This window comes from Neolamprologus brichardi, chromosome 12 (genome assembly GCF_056152115.1).
Source record: "Neolamprologus brichardi isolate AB-2024 chromosome 12, ASM5615211v1, whole genome shotgun sequence".
In the NCBI taxonomy this organism is placed as follows: Eukaryota; Metazoa; Chordata; class Actinopteri; order Cichliformes; family Cichlidae; genus Neolamprologus; species Neolamprologus brichardi.
In genome coordinates this window covers 17,827,294-17,847,923 of record NC_142115.1, presented here as the reverse complement: position 1 = coordinate 17,847,923, position 20,630 = coordinate 17,827,294, and the positions used below count along the sequence as shown (strand labels likewise).

At 42.7% G+C, this 20,630-nt stretch overlaps 1 protein-coding gene across 10 annotated transcripts in view; it reads right to left on the bottom strand.

The window, feature by feature from the left end:
- The window catches only part of mef2cb (myocyte enhancer factor 2cb), a 69,062-nt gene that overhangs the window by 23,613 nt on the left and 24,819 nt on the right, over positions 1-20,630 (bottom strand). For all 10 annotated transcript variants that reach the window (XM_006784116.2, XM_006784115.3, XM_006784111.3 and 7 more), the window contains 2 exons: positions 14,095-14,340; positions 4,578-4,781 (listed from right to left, as the gene is read on the bottom strand). In XM_006784116.2, coding sequence (XP_006784179.2) covers positions 4,578-4,781; positions 14,095-14,148 — 258 coding nt within the window. In that variant the 5' untranslated portion in view covers positions 14,149-14,340. The remainder of the gene's footprint in view (positions 1-4,577; positions 4,782-14,094; positions 14,341-20,630) is intronic.

Genomic DNA, 20,630 nt, shown 5'->3' with positions numbered 1-20,630 from the left:
ATCTCATTAGCCAAGCAGGTAGTCATTAACAGAATGACCTTTGGAAATAATTACCAGCCTTCCTCCTGCCATCCCTCTTTCCCTCCCTCCTTCTCTTCTCACACTCATCCATCCCTCTGTCCCTCCCGTCCCCCTCTCATTCAATAGCTTTTTTTTTTTTCTGGGTAAGGACAGAGGGAGGGAAAGTGAAAAAAAAAAAGAGTTGAGGATAGGCAGGGAGTCAGATCCCTGCTGCTGCTGTTTAAGATTACAGGGTGAGCTGAACTTTCAGATTAGGTTAATCTGCTGGAAATGGGATTGGCCAGTGGCCATCCTCTGGCAGGTAGGCAAGCATGCAGGTCACTTCAGTACCAGGAGCCATGTGCTATTCCATGTGATGCTTGAGCCAATGGCATCGGAGCGTGTGACCCTGGCTGAGGTCATCACAATGCCATTAGTGCTGCAGGGTTTGAGCCAATTGTCACTGTGTATGTACACACACATACACCCATGCAGTGAGGCCACTGTGAGAGCACACCTACACAGCAAACACATTAGTGTATTTGTGTGTTTAAGCACATGTATGCTATAAGTGTGCATACAGGCACACAAACACTTTTTCATTTGCGGGTTTTTTTGGGTTCTTTTTTTAGGTATTGAGGCGATATATCTTCAGATCACCACATACTCACTAACCCTTCAGTTGTTTCAAAAACCTGTGTTCTTTGTTTCAACAGCGGGGGAAAACAAGCACATTGTAGAAGAGGGATTTGGCAAAGCCGAAGTGCGTTGTTGGATTTGGGGCTGTTCGATCACAGCAAGACCCAGCCAATGCTTCTTAGGTTTGGGATAGATCTGCAATCATCAGGAGGGGAAGAAAGGACTCTTTCATGTGCTATTGCAATTAACAACCCCCATACCGGAATATAAATCACCAGTAACGGCTCAAAGTGATTGTTCTTAAGCATGAATAAAACCAGCGAAAAAGCGAGTGATGAATCTATTCTATTGTCATTTCCCAACACAGCTTACCATTTCTCCTCTAATGCTGTTCACATGTACAGGAAACTGGCCTGGCAGACAGAGAGTATAGGAAATCTATCTGCATGTTTGACTGTTTTATCCGGAGCCAGACTCAGAGTGTGCTGTAGACCTGCCAGGACGGCACACTTGGAACCTGCACGGACATCAAATGATGGAGGGTCTGCCTCTGTGTTTGCTTTCATCGAGCTACTAGAGAGAGATCAGCTTGGATGTGTTTTTGAACACTTAGCATTAATTAAGTGGACTTCTCCATATTTTTATGGAAGAGCTACATATTATGTTTTTATTTAATCCAGTCACTGGAGTCTGAGTGGGCTAACAGGTCCTACATGAAATAGGATTAAATTGAAGAGTGTGTAAGACTAACAAAAAAAATCCTCACTTTGTTTCTAATTGCTACTCTATTGATTAGTATATGTCTTTCAGTTCATTCAATTTTATTTATATAGCGCCAGTCGCCTCAAGTCGCCTTTATATTATAAGATAAAGACTACAATAATAGAAATAAAGGCCCAAACAGTCTAAGAAACCCTTTGAGCAAGCACTTGGTGACAGTGGGAAGGAAAAAATCCCTTTTAACAGGAAGAAACCTCTGTCAGAGCCAGGGAGGGAGGAGCAGGTTGGGGGTGATGGGAGAAAGACAGAATAAAAGACACTGTGCACTGTGAACATAATTTCCATTAGTGATGTCTCTTTTGTTTCACCACTTCTCTCACAGGAGGGTTAGCTTTGGTTTATTGTTCTTTTGCTTTCTCATATATTTGAACAAGTGTCGTTCCTAGATGAAACGGTTTTGCAGTGAGTCATCAGACCTTCTTCACTACTCCTCTCTTTCTTTTTTCTATTTCCTATTTCTGTCTTTCAAATAAATAAACCCACTGACCCAAACATAAATTCTATATAATAATAATAATGAAAAAAAAAAAGAAAAGCTTAGCGACTCCAATGAGAAAATAGATACAGAAGAGAAAGGCAGACTAGAGTGAGAGAGGTAGAGAGAAAAGCCCTCCAGCCTCTTGTAAACATGCTGTTGCTAGAGAGGCTGTGCAACGTACTCAGTGCCACTCTCTCAACAACGCTAATTATCAACCAAAGACATGCTAATTACATAGAGCTTTATTGCTAATGTAGCGGGCCTCTATGCCAGCCGCCCACACTCTGAGCTCCGCTCCCCTACCTCTGCCTCTCCTCCCACTACACCTTCAGGCACAGCAGCAACAGAGGAAGAGAGATGCATGCATTTGAGCATAGTGGCAAAGACAAGAGCTTTCTACAAATTTGAAATTAAATCTGACATATATAAGACTTCATATTTAAGATTTTTATTTTTATTTTTGCTTTGTTTTGTTACACTTTAAAATCAGCGCCTCATCTTGTTAAGAACCTCCTCTTTTCCTTTTCATCATCCTGCCATCTCAAGAGGAAGTCTGCTCTGCTCCTTACTTAAAACTCAACACGCCACCCATGTTACTGCAGCTTTGACGTCGGCACACATGGCTTGTAGGAAAAGATCTGACCATGCTGTTCCCCTTTGTTCCCCCTCCCTCTCTGTACCCCCCCATCACCCCCCTCCCTCCCACCCACGCTAAACGTGCTAGTGTCAACCCTGTGGCCAATCCCTTTAGCACACCGCAGCTCAGGCTAAAGGCCTCTTCAGGTCGATTTCTCCCGCTGTGAGTCTCTCAGAGATGGCAGAGCTTCCGTTCTCCAGGGATCACATTATATGTAGTGCTTTATAGCACTCTCCCCCCACCAGGCTCTTTAGCATCTCCCCCTGACATGGCTGTTTACACGTTAGCTATCCTCTGCTCTCTAATGGAGACAGTTAGAGAAAGAGCTTCAAAGCAGGGAGCTCTTGTCACAAGCACTAGTTATACATCACTCTCTTCATGGGTTCAGCTGGGGAAGGATAATAAACTGACTACAGAGTGAGTGAAAGACTTGGTGAGCAAAGGACACCTGCGCTGAGAGGCAAACTGGTGATAAAAGTATGCAAAAATTACTAAAGACATAATATTAAGGAGTATGAAACTCCGGCAATTGATAAGTATTTCTAGAAACATTAAAAAATAAGCTGTGGTTACACATAAATCTACACAGTGTTTGACAAAGATCATCATTAGCTAATGCCTAATGCACTTAATGTACAACAGTAGTACAGCATTTCTTACCACATAATTTATTTTGGCTAACTCCAAACATGACATGTAGAAAACGTGGGCAATATGTACATGTAAATGTGAACACCAGTTGATGTTAGATGGGCATGAAGCCCAGTAACAGCCATATGGAAAAAAAAGTCTCATACTGTTCTGTCCTGTGTTAGAGTGTTAGAGTAATGTTTTTATTTATTTATTTTGTGTATCTTCCATGAACATAACCAGGTGACCTATCATTTGCAAGCAAAATGTGTTGTGAATCAGTTGTATTCTACAATAACAATTGATTTAAAAATAGGGGATTACATATGGTGACAGACTCGTTTCTTAACCTCCAAGTCCTAAACAGTATTTATGTAGTATTTACTGTCACAATAGATTGCTCTAAAATTAAAATGGGATACATATTATTCTACTTGTGCTATTGTGTTGGTCGGTGGGTAGAATTGGAAACATCAAACATAAAGAGGATTTTAATTCTGGTTAACAGGCAAATGTATGGAATTAGCAAATGTTGTAGTAAAATGAGTCTAATTAAATCTGGATTTATATATTTAAGGATTCTGTGTAACAATAAAGACAAAGAGCAGGGATTCTAATGTTTATATATATACATATATGTAATATCCATTCAGGATTGCTTTGTGGGGCAGGCACACTTACATTTGCAAAGCACAGTGTGAGCATAATTAAGAGAGAGAGCAGGGGAAAGGGATAAACTTCACATGACTGCATTCATGTTTGTGTGTGGCCCACGAGGTCAGAGCTCCAGAGTGAATGTTGCATAACAGGTTCACGTTGAAAGCTTAAGGATCCAGGAGGGTGCTAGCGTCATTTCCTGCTTTATCTACCTGCCTACTGGCTTGGCTGACAGCGCTGTTTAACATCGCCTTGAGCCACTCTAGCGACATGTGTCCAAAGCAAGTCCGATCAACATCCTCCTCTCACAGGCACATCAATGGTGACAAGACACCAAGGGCACAGCGTGGTGATTACACACCACAGGTGACAGTCTAAAAGGCCCAGATCAATGATAGGCTACTTCTTTTATGCTGCAAAGTGCAGGCGACACAAGAAGGCAATTTGAATAAACACGCTGTCTTGAAATTAATGACTTATTGTGAGTCTTAAAATAAGTTTTTCTAACAGTGATTGATAGTGGTACTGAACCCTTGGGGAAAAGTGACAAACTATGGGAGCAATTATTTTGTACACTATGTTAGGTGTGAAGACTAAAAGAGAGAAGTAAGGGTTGCTGAATGAGTCACAAATGCTGTAACCATCTGTCTGCTTGTGCGTTTGCATGAGCGTCCATGTCTGCGCCCGAGCGTGCGCTCCTGTGTGGCTGTGCGCGTGCACGCGTGTGTGTGCCGTCTGTGTTTTCTCGTAGCTTACCTCCACAATATCAGAGTTGGTCCTGCTCTCATGGGGCTCATTGTACTCAGTGTATTTAAGCAGGACCTTGTCCATGTCTGTGCTGGCATACTGGAACAGCTTGTTGGTGCTGTTGAAGATGATCAGGGCAATCTCACAGTCACACAGCACGCTCAGCTCATACGCCTTCTTCATCAGACCAAACTTTCTCTTTGTAAATGTCACCTGAGCGAAAGGAGAGAAGAAGGGAGAAGAGGGATTTATGTTTAATTTACTTTTGTGGCACACTTACAATCAAACTAAGCTGTTTTATCTGACTTGTTATAAGAATTTGATTATGACAAAAAAAAAAAAATCCCCCACCCTCAACCGCTTCGCTTGCAATGAGAGAATAAATAGGAATTTGACACCACAACTTTCCTTTTTAAAAATTTTGAGTTTTCAGGGAAATGGCATTAAAGGAAAGTGAAGTCTGCTAATGGTTTAACACCCACTGACTGTAACAGTCTATCCACTATACCAGGAAAAAGGAAAAAAAGAAGCTGGGCTTGCATTTAAGGAACTGAAAATACTCTGTCTCAGTCAGATAACGGTAAAGAAGGTCAGTTATTGCTTGTACATCAAAGCACACAGAGTCTCATCCTGGAACATATGTCAAGTTAAATTGTCTTTTTTTCAGATGGTCCGAATGTGTGCTTCTTCACAAAAGAAACACACACTATTTTCATCTAAAAATGAGCTGAGATTAACTGTTTTCCATGTAGCGACATTAACACTAGCTCGGTTATTGTCTTGCCCAATTAACCGAGTCTCATAGCAAATAACAAGCAGTGATATAAATAACAGATAGCTTCCTCGACCATACTTAAAGCACTTAGTCAGCGCACAGATCGTGATAACGCGCTTAACATGAACCACAAAAAGTGTCTCTTTTCCCTCTCTCTTACTGTTCCTTCATATATATATATATCTGTGTATGTATGTGTGTGAAGCCCAAGACAAGCACCTTTAGTAATACAGGCACACAAGGACCAACACTGTCAAAATAGAACAGCCTTATTCCTCTATTGTTTGAATCAAAACTAGAACAGTGAAAGTGAGTTAATGCCAGTGAGCTGCACCTGGTTTCTTTTCCAAGCCATGTGTGCGCACTCTTTAGTTGAATGGGAAAAAAAGAGAAAATGCTCCACTGCCAGCTTGCCTCTCTTAACACAGCAGCATGTTTTTTTCCTCCCCATTTTTTTAATAGAACTGTCTCTAGTGTTCCTCTGTGACTGTGTGTATTATTTACATTGGAGACTTGTATTGACAAAGTTTTTTTTTTTTAATAAAGAGGAAATTCTGCCAAAAATGTGCCCAGCTGGTAACTAACAATCTCAGTTTGTTGATTAACTGCATTTTTGCCCATTCTCCTCCAGCACTTAAGTGGGCCAAAGATACCAGATGAATGCAGAACAAATACAAGCTCCGAATACAGTTATAAGGCCCTTATAAAGAAAGCCTTGCTTGTGATAGATCCTGAATAGTTTTTTTTGGCATTTACCTATCATGCCTTGCCCTTCACATTTTCTTTTTACAACTGAAAGAGGAGATAGGCTTGAATAGATATTGATAGATAGTTTTGAATTTCTTGAAACAATATCTCCCAGGATGCACCAGGGGAACGGAACATCAAACCATCCCTAACCTCCACCCTGACTTTCTCTTGCTCTACCTTTCTACCAGGACTGGACCGTCTTATCCTGGACCCTCTCGCTGCCACCCCATTACCTCACCCCACCCCACCCCATCTTAAAGTTTTCCACTGATGTCACTGCCTCATGCCAAACTATCTTGTCAGACAACAGAGGCTGAAACCAAAGACACGGACATGCGGCGTGCTACCTCCTTACAAAGCACTGTGTCAGGTTCTATACCTCGGTACACACACGCGTGACTCACTGACGAAATGTGTAGAAGAACGCTCCCCTGGGCTCTAAATACCATGCTGACATTTATACAGGCATGCTGAAAAGTGACAAAAAAACCACAAAAAAACAAGCCTCACTTTTATAGTCTAAGATCAAATGGCATCTTGTGACAATAGGATTAATTGTCATATTCAAATCACTCTGCGCTGCTTATTCACAACTGAAAAGTGAGCACCCCAAAAGAGGGTCTGCAAGCCCTACAAGAGTGAGGCTGAAGTACAAGTTGTGCAGGTAAATAAGATGACAGGACTGCAGAACATAAGGTCAAGTCGTGCTTTTCAGGGACAGGACAAGCAGAGTGTTGTCTTCCCTTGGTGTTTTGATGCATGGGGCACCGGGGGCAGACGCAGGACACAGCTAGCTGGCGGCCAAGCTCCGTTATCAGCCACTCACTCAGTCACTCGCTCTGCTGGGGCCATTAATGTTTCAAAAAAAAAAAAAGTGTGCACATGGGACGACCAGTTGGAAGGGGCGTGGGTCTCAGAGGTCCAGATCAGCCGGTCTCAAAGGTGAGGACTGCCGCGAGCTTCACCGCACGCATACAAATGCTTCAATGTACTTTTCAGAGACACGCATTCTCGGCTTCTCAGCTCAAAATGCAGAAAACAAAGAGCGGAATTCAATCAAAGTTGTCTTTAGCCTCATGCTTTAAATGAGGAACTACGTGCAGAAGCATTTCGCACATATTATAATTTACACATAGTCTGGCTTCAACAGCACCACAGGGAAGAGAATGGGTGCGATTATGAAAAGTTTTAACTGACCAAACTATAACACCTACATAAATATCACATCACACCCCCCCGCGCGCCTTATCTCAACCTGACACGTACAACATGCTACCTCTAAAACACATACTACTACTGTGTGCATACATCCACGAATATAAGAGAAATGCACGCAAGTAAACAGAGTGAATGCTTAAAGTCCGCAAAGATCTTACGAGGCATGGAGGACATGCTGATTTGCACTGCATCAATGCAGGTTTTGAAGCTCAATAGTTGACTTTTCAAGATAACTCTGTTGTGACTTCCTGGCATGATATGATGTCATCTTGCAATACTTTTAGCCCATCAACGTCCAATTTGTTAATGTCACCTCCAGTCTTTCCTGTGCAGGCTTAAAACATCTCACTAGGCCCAAACAGAAGCAGTTAACAGCTACTATGAACCTGTTTTCCAAGTACTTAAAACTAAATCCATGTGAGGTGTCGTTGGTCTACAGTCTTTTGAAGAAACTTGATAAAAAAGATGAAGTTTTGCAATATTTAAACACTTACATGCTGTATTCATAACCAAAGATCAGAACAATAAGCTTAATATGTAACCCAAACACTAATGTACCTTACCTTGTGTTACTATTTCTAAGTTTTTATGGACTGAACAAATCATCACTTTAAAGAAAAAATCATAAACATTTACATTTGCTATACATGCAAATGGATGAATCTGAAATCTGATACATTCCTTTTACTCAATGAGTCCTCTGTCTTTGTTGTTAAAACACAAAACATTTTGTAAACCACCCATATGTCAGTGTGGGTGTAATCTTTGTTTCCTTGGTCAGTGGGTGCTGTTAGTCACATCACTATGTTAATAACAGAGAGAATGACATTACAGTGCCGTGCATGCTGGTAAAAGGGAACAGTGCGAGTGTGTGAGTGTGAACCCAACTGTGTCTTTTCACAGTATATTGGTAACGAGAGTGTGAAACCTATCTTCACACACATAAAAGCACACATACAAGTACGCACGAAAAATGCGTTGACTATTTTTGGTCATCTTTAAAGGTAAAGACCTAAACGAATTGGAATGAGACACATTACTTTACAGATGTCTTGGCATGCTAGTCTAACCATATTCAAATTCTAACCCTGACACATAAATTCTTCCCATAAAATATGCAAAAAACGAGTTTATCAGAACTCAAATCTCAGTGATGTCTCAACGTTATGCTTTCTGATTTTCATTCTTCAATAAAAAAAAAAGAAGACAGAATTAGGAAGTTTGGCCTGAACCTTGCAAAGGTTGAATGAATGCATGTGCAGGGGAACCTCGCAAGTATCAGAAAGTCCAAATGTTACTTCAACAAGCTTAAGCTTCTAAGAGATTACTTAGTTATAGAAGAGATCTTGGCAACGACTACCTTCAAAAGACCCTGTGAAGGACACTAAATCATCCCCACACTTCCACAGAATCTACAAACAATTATTAAGTACTACTCTGGGCATTTATTTACATGAACTAAACTATTCGTAAACTGTACACTCGCTGCAACACACATCTTATTCACTCACCCCTATCCTCCTCCACAAACCCCATCCCAGGAGAGCTTTAGACTAATGCACACAAACAAACAGACAACCCAGCAACCACTCAGCTGCGTTACCATTAGCTGCCCTGTTAAAGTCTCTCTTTATTGAACAAATTTGAGTTAATTTCTTTTTCTTTTTCTTTCTTTATTTCTGTCAGCTTGTGAGTTGGTGTGCTATCACCAGAAAATGACTGGTGAAAAAAAACAACAAAAATTGAATTCAAACTAATGTATAAAAATTTAATAATTTCTTCTCCGCTCGCTGCATTTGATCTGGCGCACATGGAGAGAAACACCCAGGAAAAGCAGAGGGACACATAGAAAGGAGGGGAGAGAGGCTGAATCTCTGCCACATGGGTGAGAGAAAGACGAGGGGAAAGACGGAGGAGAAAAGAGGGGGCGGACGCACAGGAAGCACATTTGTATGCATTTCCTCTCATAACAGGAAGAGGCCAGTGGCTTCCCCTTCACAATGGCTTCGCTTCTGCTTCCCACCTCCTGCCTGCTTCCCTGGGGGAGGAGGAGGCGAAGGAAGAGGAGGAGTGGGGAGACAGGCACCAAAAAACTGCTGGTTAGCAAACCAAACATGGCCATGTGAAGACACACACATGCACACACACACACACATAGATGTCAGTCACCTATGGAGCAGCGAGATTTGACTTGAAACAAACACTTATCCCATTGTCAGGGGCCGAGCAGGAAGACACGAGCTTACGCAAAAGGAATAAGAGGAGCCGAAGACCTTGGCTTGAACTTTGCCTCACAGCCAAGACGCTGTTAAGAGAGGCATTACGACAAAAGAGGCTTTGTCCCACCTCTAATATATGCCGTGCTCTTCTCTCTCCTCAAAAACCCCACTCGTCATCCTATCACAGGGTGCACTGTACACCGAAGAGCGGGAGAGAGTGTGGTCCAAACGTTTTGTATCTTAATCCCACGTTAGTTAAAAAATTGCGTGTGAAAGTTAATGGTGATAGCTTAATAATGGCAGGTAAAACCATAGATGTCTTCAAGTCCACGCCAGTTTAGATTGTTTTTCTTAGCCGAGCAAGTAATTACATCTCAGCATGTTCTTGTTTATGCTGAAAAACCGCAACTGGAAAAGGATATACCCGCTGACTAAAAAAAGGGGATGTCACATTTGCAAGGCCCAAGTTAGTGGTCAGAAAGACAAAAATAACTTTGCTGTCATCCATTTGAAGGGTATAAACTGTCAGTGTGGCACTGAGGCCGAGGCTGTATACTTTATGCAAGGGATGCTATTTTTACTTTTAGCAGATTTTCGCAATAGGAAAATAAGTAAAAACAGGGAACTAATTGGTTTAAACTCATTTCACTTTATCTACATGTGTGTCTGATTGTTCCGGTAATCAGTTCGGAAGCAAACCACATTACCCCATTTTTTATTTATTTTTTATTAAGACATGAGAACATTTTGGTGAGAGTGCAAATGATCTGCACATTACGAGCTCATCTGAAAGTTATAGATGAAAAAAAAAAAATGAATAAAACCAAGGCCAAATAAAAAGGCTGGTGTCATTAGCAACAAACTTTTTATGGTATGCCCTCTATTTTTAATTTTTTTTTACTTATCCAGCAAAACATGCTTTCATTAATACACAGATTTCTTTTAATCGCTCAAAAAGGGATGAATTCCAGAGCACACAAAGGAAAGGAACTATCGAAAGCTATAACATCGATGCTTTGTAGTGGGGAGAGTGGTTAGAGTGAAGTGACAAACTGGCGGATGAGACAAAAAAAAAAGGGCGGAAAAAATGGAGGAAACAAAGTGAAGGTGAGAACTTAGCGAGCCCACAGGTTAGCTGAACATACGATAGAAAGGAGTGCCACTCGGTGTGGTAAATGAACGAGATGGTAGAAGGTGGGAAACAGGGAATTAGAGGAGGGGTGCAGGGGTGAGGAGCTACCCTGTGGGCCTCATTATTTTCCTGCTGTTAATGTCAGTCGCACATTTTCTCACCCCGGTACTGTTGATTGGAGGGAAGAACGCTTTGTCGCAGAAACAAAAAGACCCTCTTACCACAGCGACAGCGGTGCAGTAAACGTAGCTCTCTTCACCAGAGAGAATTTCTTTTTTAAAAACACACCAAAAAACAAAGTCACAGCATTTTTATAGCTTCTTTTGGCCGAGTGTGTGCTGGTATGGCTGTTGTTTGGGGGAGTTGGGAGATCCTTGTGTTTTACTTCCTGTCACTGATGACCTGATACATGTTTAACCTTTGGCCTCGGGTCCCTTCCCCCATGAAACCCATATGTCCGACACAAAGACGCACACACACAAACACAATGATTCACACAAACAAGTCATCCTAAATTAAGCCCACTGAGCAGACTGGCTGGAGAGGTAACACTAATTAGAGCCAATTGCAGCAAATTAGTCGATGCACAACACGGGCTCCAGAGAGATAGATGTGTTTTTAGATGTGTACATGTGCATACACATATGCGTTTGTCACTGCTGCGTTAACAAAGGCTCCAAATGAACCGTCTAAGGTGTGTGCTACGATCGTTCTACGCCCACGGTGTCGACGCGTGCGGGCGCGTGCGCACACCTGTACGTTTAACTTGTGTGCGCCTGCCCATCTGTGCGCATTTGCAAGCTGGCTCAAGAGTCTGCTCTTTGTGAACAGCCCATGAGTTTATGACACAGGGGGCTCTTTCATGTGCCCGAGGCTAGGAGAGGGTCTGAGTGGTCGGGCGGCTTGGAGCCAGGGCTCACACACTGCTGCCCACTGTCCAGCACTCCGGGCAGCCAGTCAACGCCAGGGAGGCCTGGCCCCTCTGCCACTGCTCTTGGGAAGTGTTTCGGGGCCTGGAGGTGGCAGCCCAAAGTGGCCGCCCAGAGAGAGCCAGGCCCTGTGCCCAATATGATGGTGCAGCTGCATGGAGGGCAGGGGTGAGGAGGCACTAAAGCCCTGTAGGTGGAAAGGTAGCGTTGACAGCTACACAGAGTGGTGCCACTCCAAAGAGGGCTGCGTTAGAAAGAGTGTCATAACCAAGGAAATGTTACAGTCGCTCTATATATTGTATTGAAGGACAATGCAGGAATTGCGCCATATCCTGTTTTGTTTTTTATGCAACTCCCAAAACTTTTGGAAATGAATATTATGGAAAATAACAATATATCTTATTTTATAACAATATTCAAACAAGATCGTAACCTGCTAAGGTTGTAGAAGGGCTTTCAGAAACACGTAAAACACTGAAAGTATGTGAAGAATGTGAGGTCAAAAGCAACACTGCAAAAAGTCCTCTGGTGTTTATTTGGCTCAGGCTCTGGGACATTTCCTCAAAAAGGAAGTGAAAATATGTAAAGCTTGAGCTTCTGTTTTTTTTTCTTTAAAAAAGAAAATTTAAGTTTCTGTGTCTGTCTCTGTCCCTGTCTTGTGATATCCGCCTCTTCAAAACACGGTGATGTCATTTTTATTTTAGGCTGTAGGTTTTATGACATTATGCTCCACAGAACATGTGGTGCTTTCCACATGACTCGATGATATAATATCAGGAGGAATCGCAATCGCTTAAAAGCAGCAACGAGTACATAATATCAACGACCGCTCTATGGTTTTAAGTATCAAAACAACAAAATCCTGCGATATATTGATTTTCTTTTCCCAATGAACCCTTTCTCTCTCCTCAGTCTCTTCTCCTGCCTCCTTCTCCTCTCCCTGTAAGTGAAGCCCGGATATCTCAGGCATCGATTTCCCTCAGGTGTCCTTCCTGTCTCCCTCTTTCTCTCCTTTTCCTCAGGAGTCGAAGAGTCCGGGCCCATTCTTAGGTGGGATAAGAGAGGAGGGCTGAGATAACAGCAAGGAGGAAGTGTGGGTGCTGCTGAAACACGATAGTTTTAGTCCTCATCTAAAACTCGGTGACCTCTTCCTTGCTCTTTCTTTGTTTCTCTGCCTGTCTGTCCGTCTGGCTCTCTCAATAACAAACAAAGATATACCATCTCACATCCTCCATACTTTTCAAAAACTGTCTCTATACATGACTCTTGGTTACACTCTTTCTTTTTATGCTGCATCTGTGATTCTGAGAAACAACATTTCTGATGTGACCTTCTTCGAGTCCAGCACGCAAACTTTCTTACACACTTCCTATTATCTTCTTGTTTCTTGCAAACACACTTGAGCTTAGTCACGACAAGGGCCAACATCTACTTCAATTACTCCCCCGACGCACTCCAATCAATTCACCGAGCCTTTGCTCCGGCCACATATGACTGTGTTTGATAAAAGCACATTGTGAAATGGCTCCGAAATACTATTGAGAATGTCACGCGGTGTAGAAGTCTCAAGCAGCATTGAAACGGATTGTGTTCAGAACTGTGTGTGTGCTGGTGTGTGTGTGTTTGACCTGTGATCCGGGGGCCACATTAGCAACGTATGGATCCAATTGGGCTGCCAGGAAGCTGACAAAGTGTCAGTGGTCAGCTATGCCACAGGAAGTGATCGATTGTGGGCCTCAAGGGCAGTGAGAGAGCTCTGTCTCCTGCCTGAGACAGTAGTGTCCACAATTTATTATCCCAAGTCTCAAGTGATGCCAGCTGTCGTTAAGAGGATTCTTTGACTCTTAACATTGGTTGTTGACATTTTGTTTTAAATTAATGTGTATTATTCTAAGCAGAGGAAAGCTACAGCACTTCCACTGTTACTGATTTAGCTCGAGAAAAATAGCATTTCAGTGTTTGCATCCCAGTGTGTCATTTCAGACCATCCCGAACCCTCTGTTTGGTTGTTTGTTTATATTTTCCTCCACCCTGCCTCACTGGTGGTACCACCCTCTGCCCGGTAATATTCCACTGGCAGGGAGCTAAACAGGGTGGCATGGTGTGAGGGCTTGGGTGTGTGAAGGGTGCTTCAGTTGAGCGTAGGCTGCACCCCTCAGACTTCTCTGTGATATGCAGAATGTGCTTTAAAAATCCCAACAGTTTTAAAGCAAAATCCATTTTAGGAAACACTGTACACTCCTCGTGTCCTCACACTGGATTGTTAGATTGAAGGGAAACAAACATTGCTATTCTAAGCCGATGGAACTCCTCCACCAAAAGCAATATCTGTACTTTCCCTGCAAGGACTGCTCTGTCTCCCAGCTCGCATATTGCCCAGACTCCCAGAAACCTTCATTGTTAAGAGCTATATGGGGTGTAGGGTGTTTCTCCTTCCTCCCTCCTCCACCCTTTTCTCCCCCATCCTCATACTCATCCATCCTCCCATCCCCCCGGGACTTACCTGTCTGTTGCGTTCATCCATAATCCGCGTGATCTGAATCTTTTTCCTCCCCATCGTCCCCGTCTCTTTCTTTCTCTCCTCTTTCTAAAGAACTTCAAGCTTTCTTCTCTCTTCTCTTTCTTCTTCTCTTCTCTCTCTCCCGTTTCTCTTCACGTTTCCGCTCTTCCTTTGCTTTGTCTTTTCTTCTTTTTTTTTTTGCCTGCTTTCTATTTGTTTCAATCAACTCAAAGATTCCAGCATCTGTACCTGCAAGACAGAAGGGAGGGGTCGGGGAGAATAAGCATTAAATGAAATGAAATATGGCAAAATACTGAGAGGGAAAAAAAAATAATAAAAGTGGCATCGTGGCAGCCACAAGGGAGGGTGAAGAAAGACAAAGAATCTGTCAACAATGTTGTGAGAACCGCTGTGTTTTTCACTGTCGATATCATGCAAATCAGTTTTTGCATTTTTTTTTCTTCCTAGGCACCGACTATGAGAGGAGACAGCACTGTCAGGATCTCGCCTCGTTCACAGAGAGTTTGACAGTGTTTTGGAAGTGCCGCTAACTTAAACGCTCTAATCACCAACACTGTAACATTACCTCCACACTGAGAAATACATTTTGTTTCTTCCCATGAAACTGCACTGTATTGACAGTGGAGCTGCCAGCCGCAACTTTTTTCTACTCTATCTGCAGCTCATCTCCAAAATGGCAGATGCGATATGCTAGGATAGTATACAGATGTAAAAAACGAGGACCTAAGAGTGTTGCCATGTTCTGGTAAAACAAAGCCTTTGTAAAAATAAGTAAAATGTGGCAACATAACAGTTTGATACACGACGGTTTCTTGGAGAAAAAAAACCTTGCATGTCCAGAAGACATCTGAGTAGCCAATAAACGCGTGCACAGTTTAATGTGTGTGTGCCTGTGTTCCAGAGGTGCAGGCCAGCAGCTGAAGCGCTGGACTGAATGGGCGGAAGAGCAGAGTTGCGCTCCGAAAAGTTTGCATGACTGAGTGACTCTGTGTGTGTGTGTGTACACGTGTGCATGTACATCTGTGTGTGTGCGTGCGCATAACTGTGTGCTCTTGTGTGAGCTTGGCTAAGCCAGAGCTCCAGTGCATCTCTCCAGAGTGCTAAAGTAGGCCAACCCAATCTATCTCAGGGAGGAGCAGAAGAACTGTTGTTGTGTTTTCTTTTGACAGTAGAGGTGATAACGTCCCTCGTTATGCAAATGAGCATCCCATTATTTAAGCTCAGTGCAATGCAGGGGAGCTGTCAACGCCGTCACATGAAAAAAAAAAAAAATCCTCCATCTACCCTGCCTTTTTTTCTCTACTTTCCCCTTCTTCTCTCTTCTCTCCTTTCTGAACCAGATTTCCGGCACCTGGCAGCACAAGCATCAGACATTGATGTGGAAGACGACACCGCTTCACCAAAAGACATGTCAGTCTCAGTCTCTCTCTCTATCATTCTCTCTCTCTCTCTCTTGCTCTCTCTCCTTTTTCTCAAACACCCTTGCTCTTTTCCTCACTCTCTCATATTCTCTCCTTTGCGCACTCCTGCACACATACCTGCACATTGTAATGCACTTCCTTTCCTTTCCTTTTTTTTTTTTTTTTTACCTCCTGCTAACCTGAATCCATGTATTTATTGAGTAACATGCATGAGGAAGCACAAGAAAGATCTGAACCCCTCAGGTGAATGCAGCACATTGCTATGCACTTGACCTTTTTGTGCTAGAGAGTAGGACATTGATAATGAAAACTCATAATACAGACATCCAGGGATGCAGTGGCTCTTAATGACAGACCAAGGCCTGTAGCGCAAGCAAGGCTGTAGCTATCTTTTCCATTTGCAGCATGAAATGCAGGCTCTGCGCTTTATTCACGACTCCTTCAAAATTTAGAATCCTGCATTATAATTAAGGCCTTCTCAGTGTATGTATGCGAAACATGGATTTAGTAAGTATATTACATTGTATTAAAGAAACAGCATTGCATTGATTTTTATGGATTTTATAAGATTGCCTGCCAAAAATGTCCATCACACAAAAACTGAAAAAAGTGAGACAATACAGTCTCAACAATAATGAAATGCATGACAAAAAACTTCCTGAGATGATGGTTTGGAATACACCCACTCATGGAAGAACTGAGATACGAACATAAATGCGTCATTTGGCAGTTAGGACAACAGCCGGACTGCACCATCATAATAATAACAAGATCTAAAATAACTCTGTGGCAGCTCTGAAGAGGCTATCCAAAACATTTTAGCATTGCTCTGTGCAAACACACCCATCCGTAGACAGACACACAAAGAGCTGCCCTGTGGAAGAAAACAAAAAAGGATGTTGTCAGACAAACTAGGATTACAAGCCAACACTAAGGCGCTTGGCACAAGACAGCCAGACAAGGATATCAATCAAGCCAGCGTACCTCAATCACAGGCTGACAGCATCATCCCCTCCCAGTCTTTGTACTCAACACTACCCAGCCCGGGCATCGCTCCAAACAAGGAGGCGTTACCTTCATGATCCCTGCCTCCTGGCCTGCACCTCCTCCGTGTTCCTCCCACAGCACGCTGAGCAGAGTTGAACCTCTCAATGTCAACACCCGCTGGGGCAACACCTTAGGCCTTACGTAACATTAACACTAAGATTAAGCCCGTGTCCTGAACATTTAATCCCCGCTTTTGGCTCTGAGCACCAGCCAACGCTCCCTGAGGTGAAGCTCTGCTGCTGCTTACCCCCATGTTGGTGCCTCTTAACTTCACCCAGCCTCCTTCCCATCTTTTCCTGTTTCCTTTACCTCCTCCTACACAACAACAACAACAACTCAAGTTGCCCCCCCCACTTCCCCTCCCCACTCCTGCCACCACCCCTCACTTTTCCTCACACCCACCCCCGTCCCTTATGGGTGCCAGGCAGCTCCTGGGTAAAAAAAATAAAAAACAAAACATAAAAAAGAACAAGTGCCCACTTCCCCATTGCGTTCCCTTCCCCAGCGCTGGAGAGATCATCGGTTAACTTAACAGATTAGCAGTGAATCACTAAATCCAATTTAGCCTCGTGACGCCAAGACAGTGAAGTGGAGGGGAAAGCAGGAAATAAGCACTGCTTAGTGAACGTGGTCAAGTGGCACAGCACAGTTGTCCTTGGCAGGAATGTCTTGCAAGGCAGCGACACTGACATCTGACCTTGACAGGGCAAAGAGGATGAGAAAGAAACAAAACAAAAAAAATGAAGACACGTGGTGCAAGACAGCAGGAAAAAAAACCAACCTAGCAAACTTGCACATTAAGCCAATTTACTAATCCCGAAGCAGGCAAGGAGGGAATGAATCTGTGGGAGATGAAGAATAAACAAAAGAGCTCCGTTATACTCTGTAGACTTGTTGACTAGCGGTATGCCTGTATTCACACTAATGTGTGGTAACTGGAAGGAGGCCGGGGTGGGCAAATGCTAAGGTCAGAGGGCACACCGGCACCGAGCGTGCTGAAGGATGACGGTTATGCCTCTGCCGGTTTTATCGTATCTTCGAGCTTTAAAGGTGACAATAAAAAGAGAAGAAGAGCGCTGGGAGAAAAACAGAGAAATGGAGAGAAGCATAAAGAGGGATCTTTTGAACAGGCACCAGGCCTCTCCAGGGGGAGGGGAAGAGCTGTGCCCACGACCCTCCCATCTGTTAAGCAGACGGATGGAGAGAGAGAGAGAGAGGGAGAGAGGGAGAGAGCCAGAGAGGGAGATATGAAGGTTGGGGGAGGATGGGAGAGATGGAGAGAGAGGAGCAATTCAGCACATAGATCTAATGAGCATTTTCTCTCTGTGTCTCAGAAGTGTAGCTGAGAGGACAATGAGAACATATACACTCAGTGCACCACAAGGCTTGATTCTAGGTCGCCTCTCCCAAGTGTTTAGTCACTAAAAACTAATATACAGCACATGGCACTTTTTCACATTCTAATAGACGTCTGTAGGGTGCTTGTTAATGTGGCTTTGTTATTGAGGACATACACTGACTTCTTTGAATCAGGGGGCAACAAAAAACAGGAACTTTACTTTAACTCATGCTCAGGGCTAATTCATCATTTTGAAAGACAGTTTCAGTTTGTGTTTTTTTTTTCCCCTTTTTCTGTGAATGAGGTGGATGGACGTGGCAATAAATATGGAGAAATGAACACACGATCCACTTCCAAGAACTAAAGTTGTGCACAACCATCTGTTGAGATTATTTCTGCATTCAGAGAATTTCTGTGGGAAATGTAAAAACAAAACTGGGGCAACTGTAAATGAACTGTGTGCACAAGTGCAATGCCAGTGTCCTCCGTCCCTCATGGGAAATGTGGTTGTGAGAATTTGAAATAACATCTTACACTGCAGTAAGTAAACCTTTTAGGAGGTGTATGGTACATTTAAATAAACGCTCTCATTTTTAAATAAACTCCCATTTCCTGGAAGACGAGGATAGAAAAAAAAATGTTTTAATACCATTTTACACAAAACAATCTCAACGTCGGTGCACACTCGCGGTGCTCGATTTGTACGCGAGTTATTCTGTTATGTAGGAAACTCTTTTTTTTTGGCTCAGAAACTGTTTTTTATTTTTTCAGTGTAGATTTTTCGGAGGTTTCTTTCTTGTGTTTTTGCTGCAGCTATGTGCATGTTTGCATGTTAAATGTGCACTTTGTGCATTTGTACTTTTGATTTGGAAATAGCAGCAGACAACACTTTATCTTCTGTAAGGCAAGAAGAAGGCATAACAGCAGCAGAAATGAGAGGCGGGGAAGAATCAAGCAAAGGAGCAAGTTGATGGCTAGGCAGGATGGGAAAAAAAATGTGTATCAGGTCTCATTGTGCCTCTAATGTCATTACAGGCAGTGACTCCTCTATGTGGCACGCCACACTCCCCATCTGTCAGAGCAAGATAGGCAGGGTGACGAATGGCTATCACTGCCACCCCCCACCCCCCCTCCAGAGTCTGTATCTTTTTTTGAGCGAAGGGGGAGGCGAGTGACCTAAACCTGGGCGGTAGCCCACACGTAGGTGGGCCTCTATGGTTTTGAATCTCAGCAGATATTAGGGCTAATTTAACATGTTAGCAGCTAAAGAGATTAGCAACATGTACATCTGGGGATTAGAGTGATAGCGGTGGATCATCTTATAATGTGTTCATTCCTTTTTTTTTTTCTTCTTTTTTTTTCCCAGTGAGCATTCGAGCTAAACTTGAAACTGAGAGGCTGCTGTGTAAGTGTGCACGTATATGTGTTGGAGGATATGTCTTCACCTGTCTCTCTCTATTAGATCATGGTTTAGTTGTATCATTACCGAGACAGGGACGCTTTCTCATGTATTCTATTTTCAATCTCTAGGTGCCTTAGAACTGAGACACCCGTCTATTGATGAGGAGCAAAGTGAGCCAGTAGTCTCTGATTGGCACAAGTTTTAGACACTCTCCCAGCAACTTATAGTGTGAGAGACATTATAGAACAAAGTAAATAAATATTTATAAATATATTTTAATAAGTCCTCAAGGTGACGTCTCAATTCCTTACCAACCCTACTTTAACTTAAAACTTCATACCTGAATTTCAAACTTCAAACTGATTTTTACAACAGCAGAACTGCCTGGTCTTGAACGACGGAAAGACGGGAAGTAAACACAGATACGCGGGGAGGGGGAAGGATGTGACATCAGCAGACATAGACAATCAAAGGTGCTGAAGGTCTTTCCTTCCCCAAATGGCAGGGTAAGAATTAGGGTTCAAAACTCAACTGCTACGCTCCCCTCTCATTTCCAGAGGTCGACAATGAGGACAAATGAACAGAAACCATGTTTTTCTCAATACGAAATACTTCAGGCCTCAGTTACTTCTAGTTCCTCAAAACGTGTCTCTTGGTTTTGTAAGGCTATGACATATTTTGAAGGAGTGTGGGGGCGGGGTAGGGTGGGGGGTTATGCAGGAACTCATGAATCAAAGCAAAAGGCAAAAAAATAAATGTTGAAATCATAACCTTTCTGTGACGCATCAGACAAAAACACTCACTGGTTTCAACATTTTTGAACAAAAATAATTTGTCAGGTTTGTTATGAGCGCATTTTTAGTTGTTCTTGGTTGCACACCCCCCTAAACTTTTATTTTTTTACTTTTGAACACATCTGAGCATCTTTTGTGGTAAATGCATACCTGTGAGGGGAGTGTCAAAATATCCCCATGAAGAAAAGTACCTTGATGCCGTGAACGTCATTCTTCTTCTTTATTCATTCTCTGTTTACTTTGCTGTGGCTTTCTTCACAGCAGCAAACTTTACCAAACATTTTCAAATTAAATTAAGGCATTATTATAAAATAATTTAGAGAGTAAATGTGAACTGGAGCACTAATGCATAAATGATGATGTGTCTGTTTTTCGTGTAAACTACAAGAAAGCTTACAGACATGTTTAATTGTGAAAGCGTTTACGGACGCTCCCACAAATAATGTGTCTATAAAATCACTTTTGCATTTTTCTAAAATTTTAAAGTATCACGTTGATATGATGAGTGAATAGAA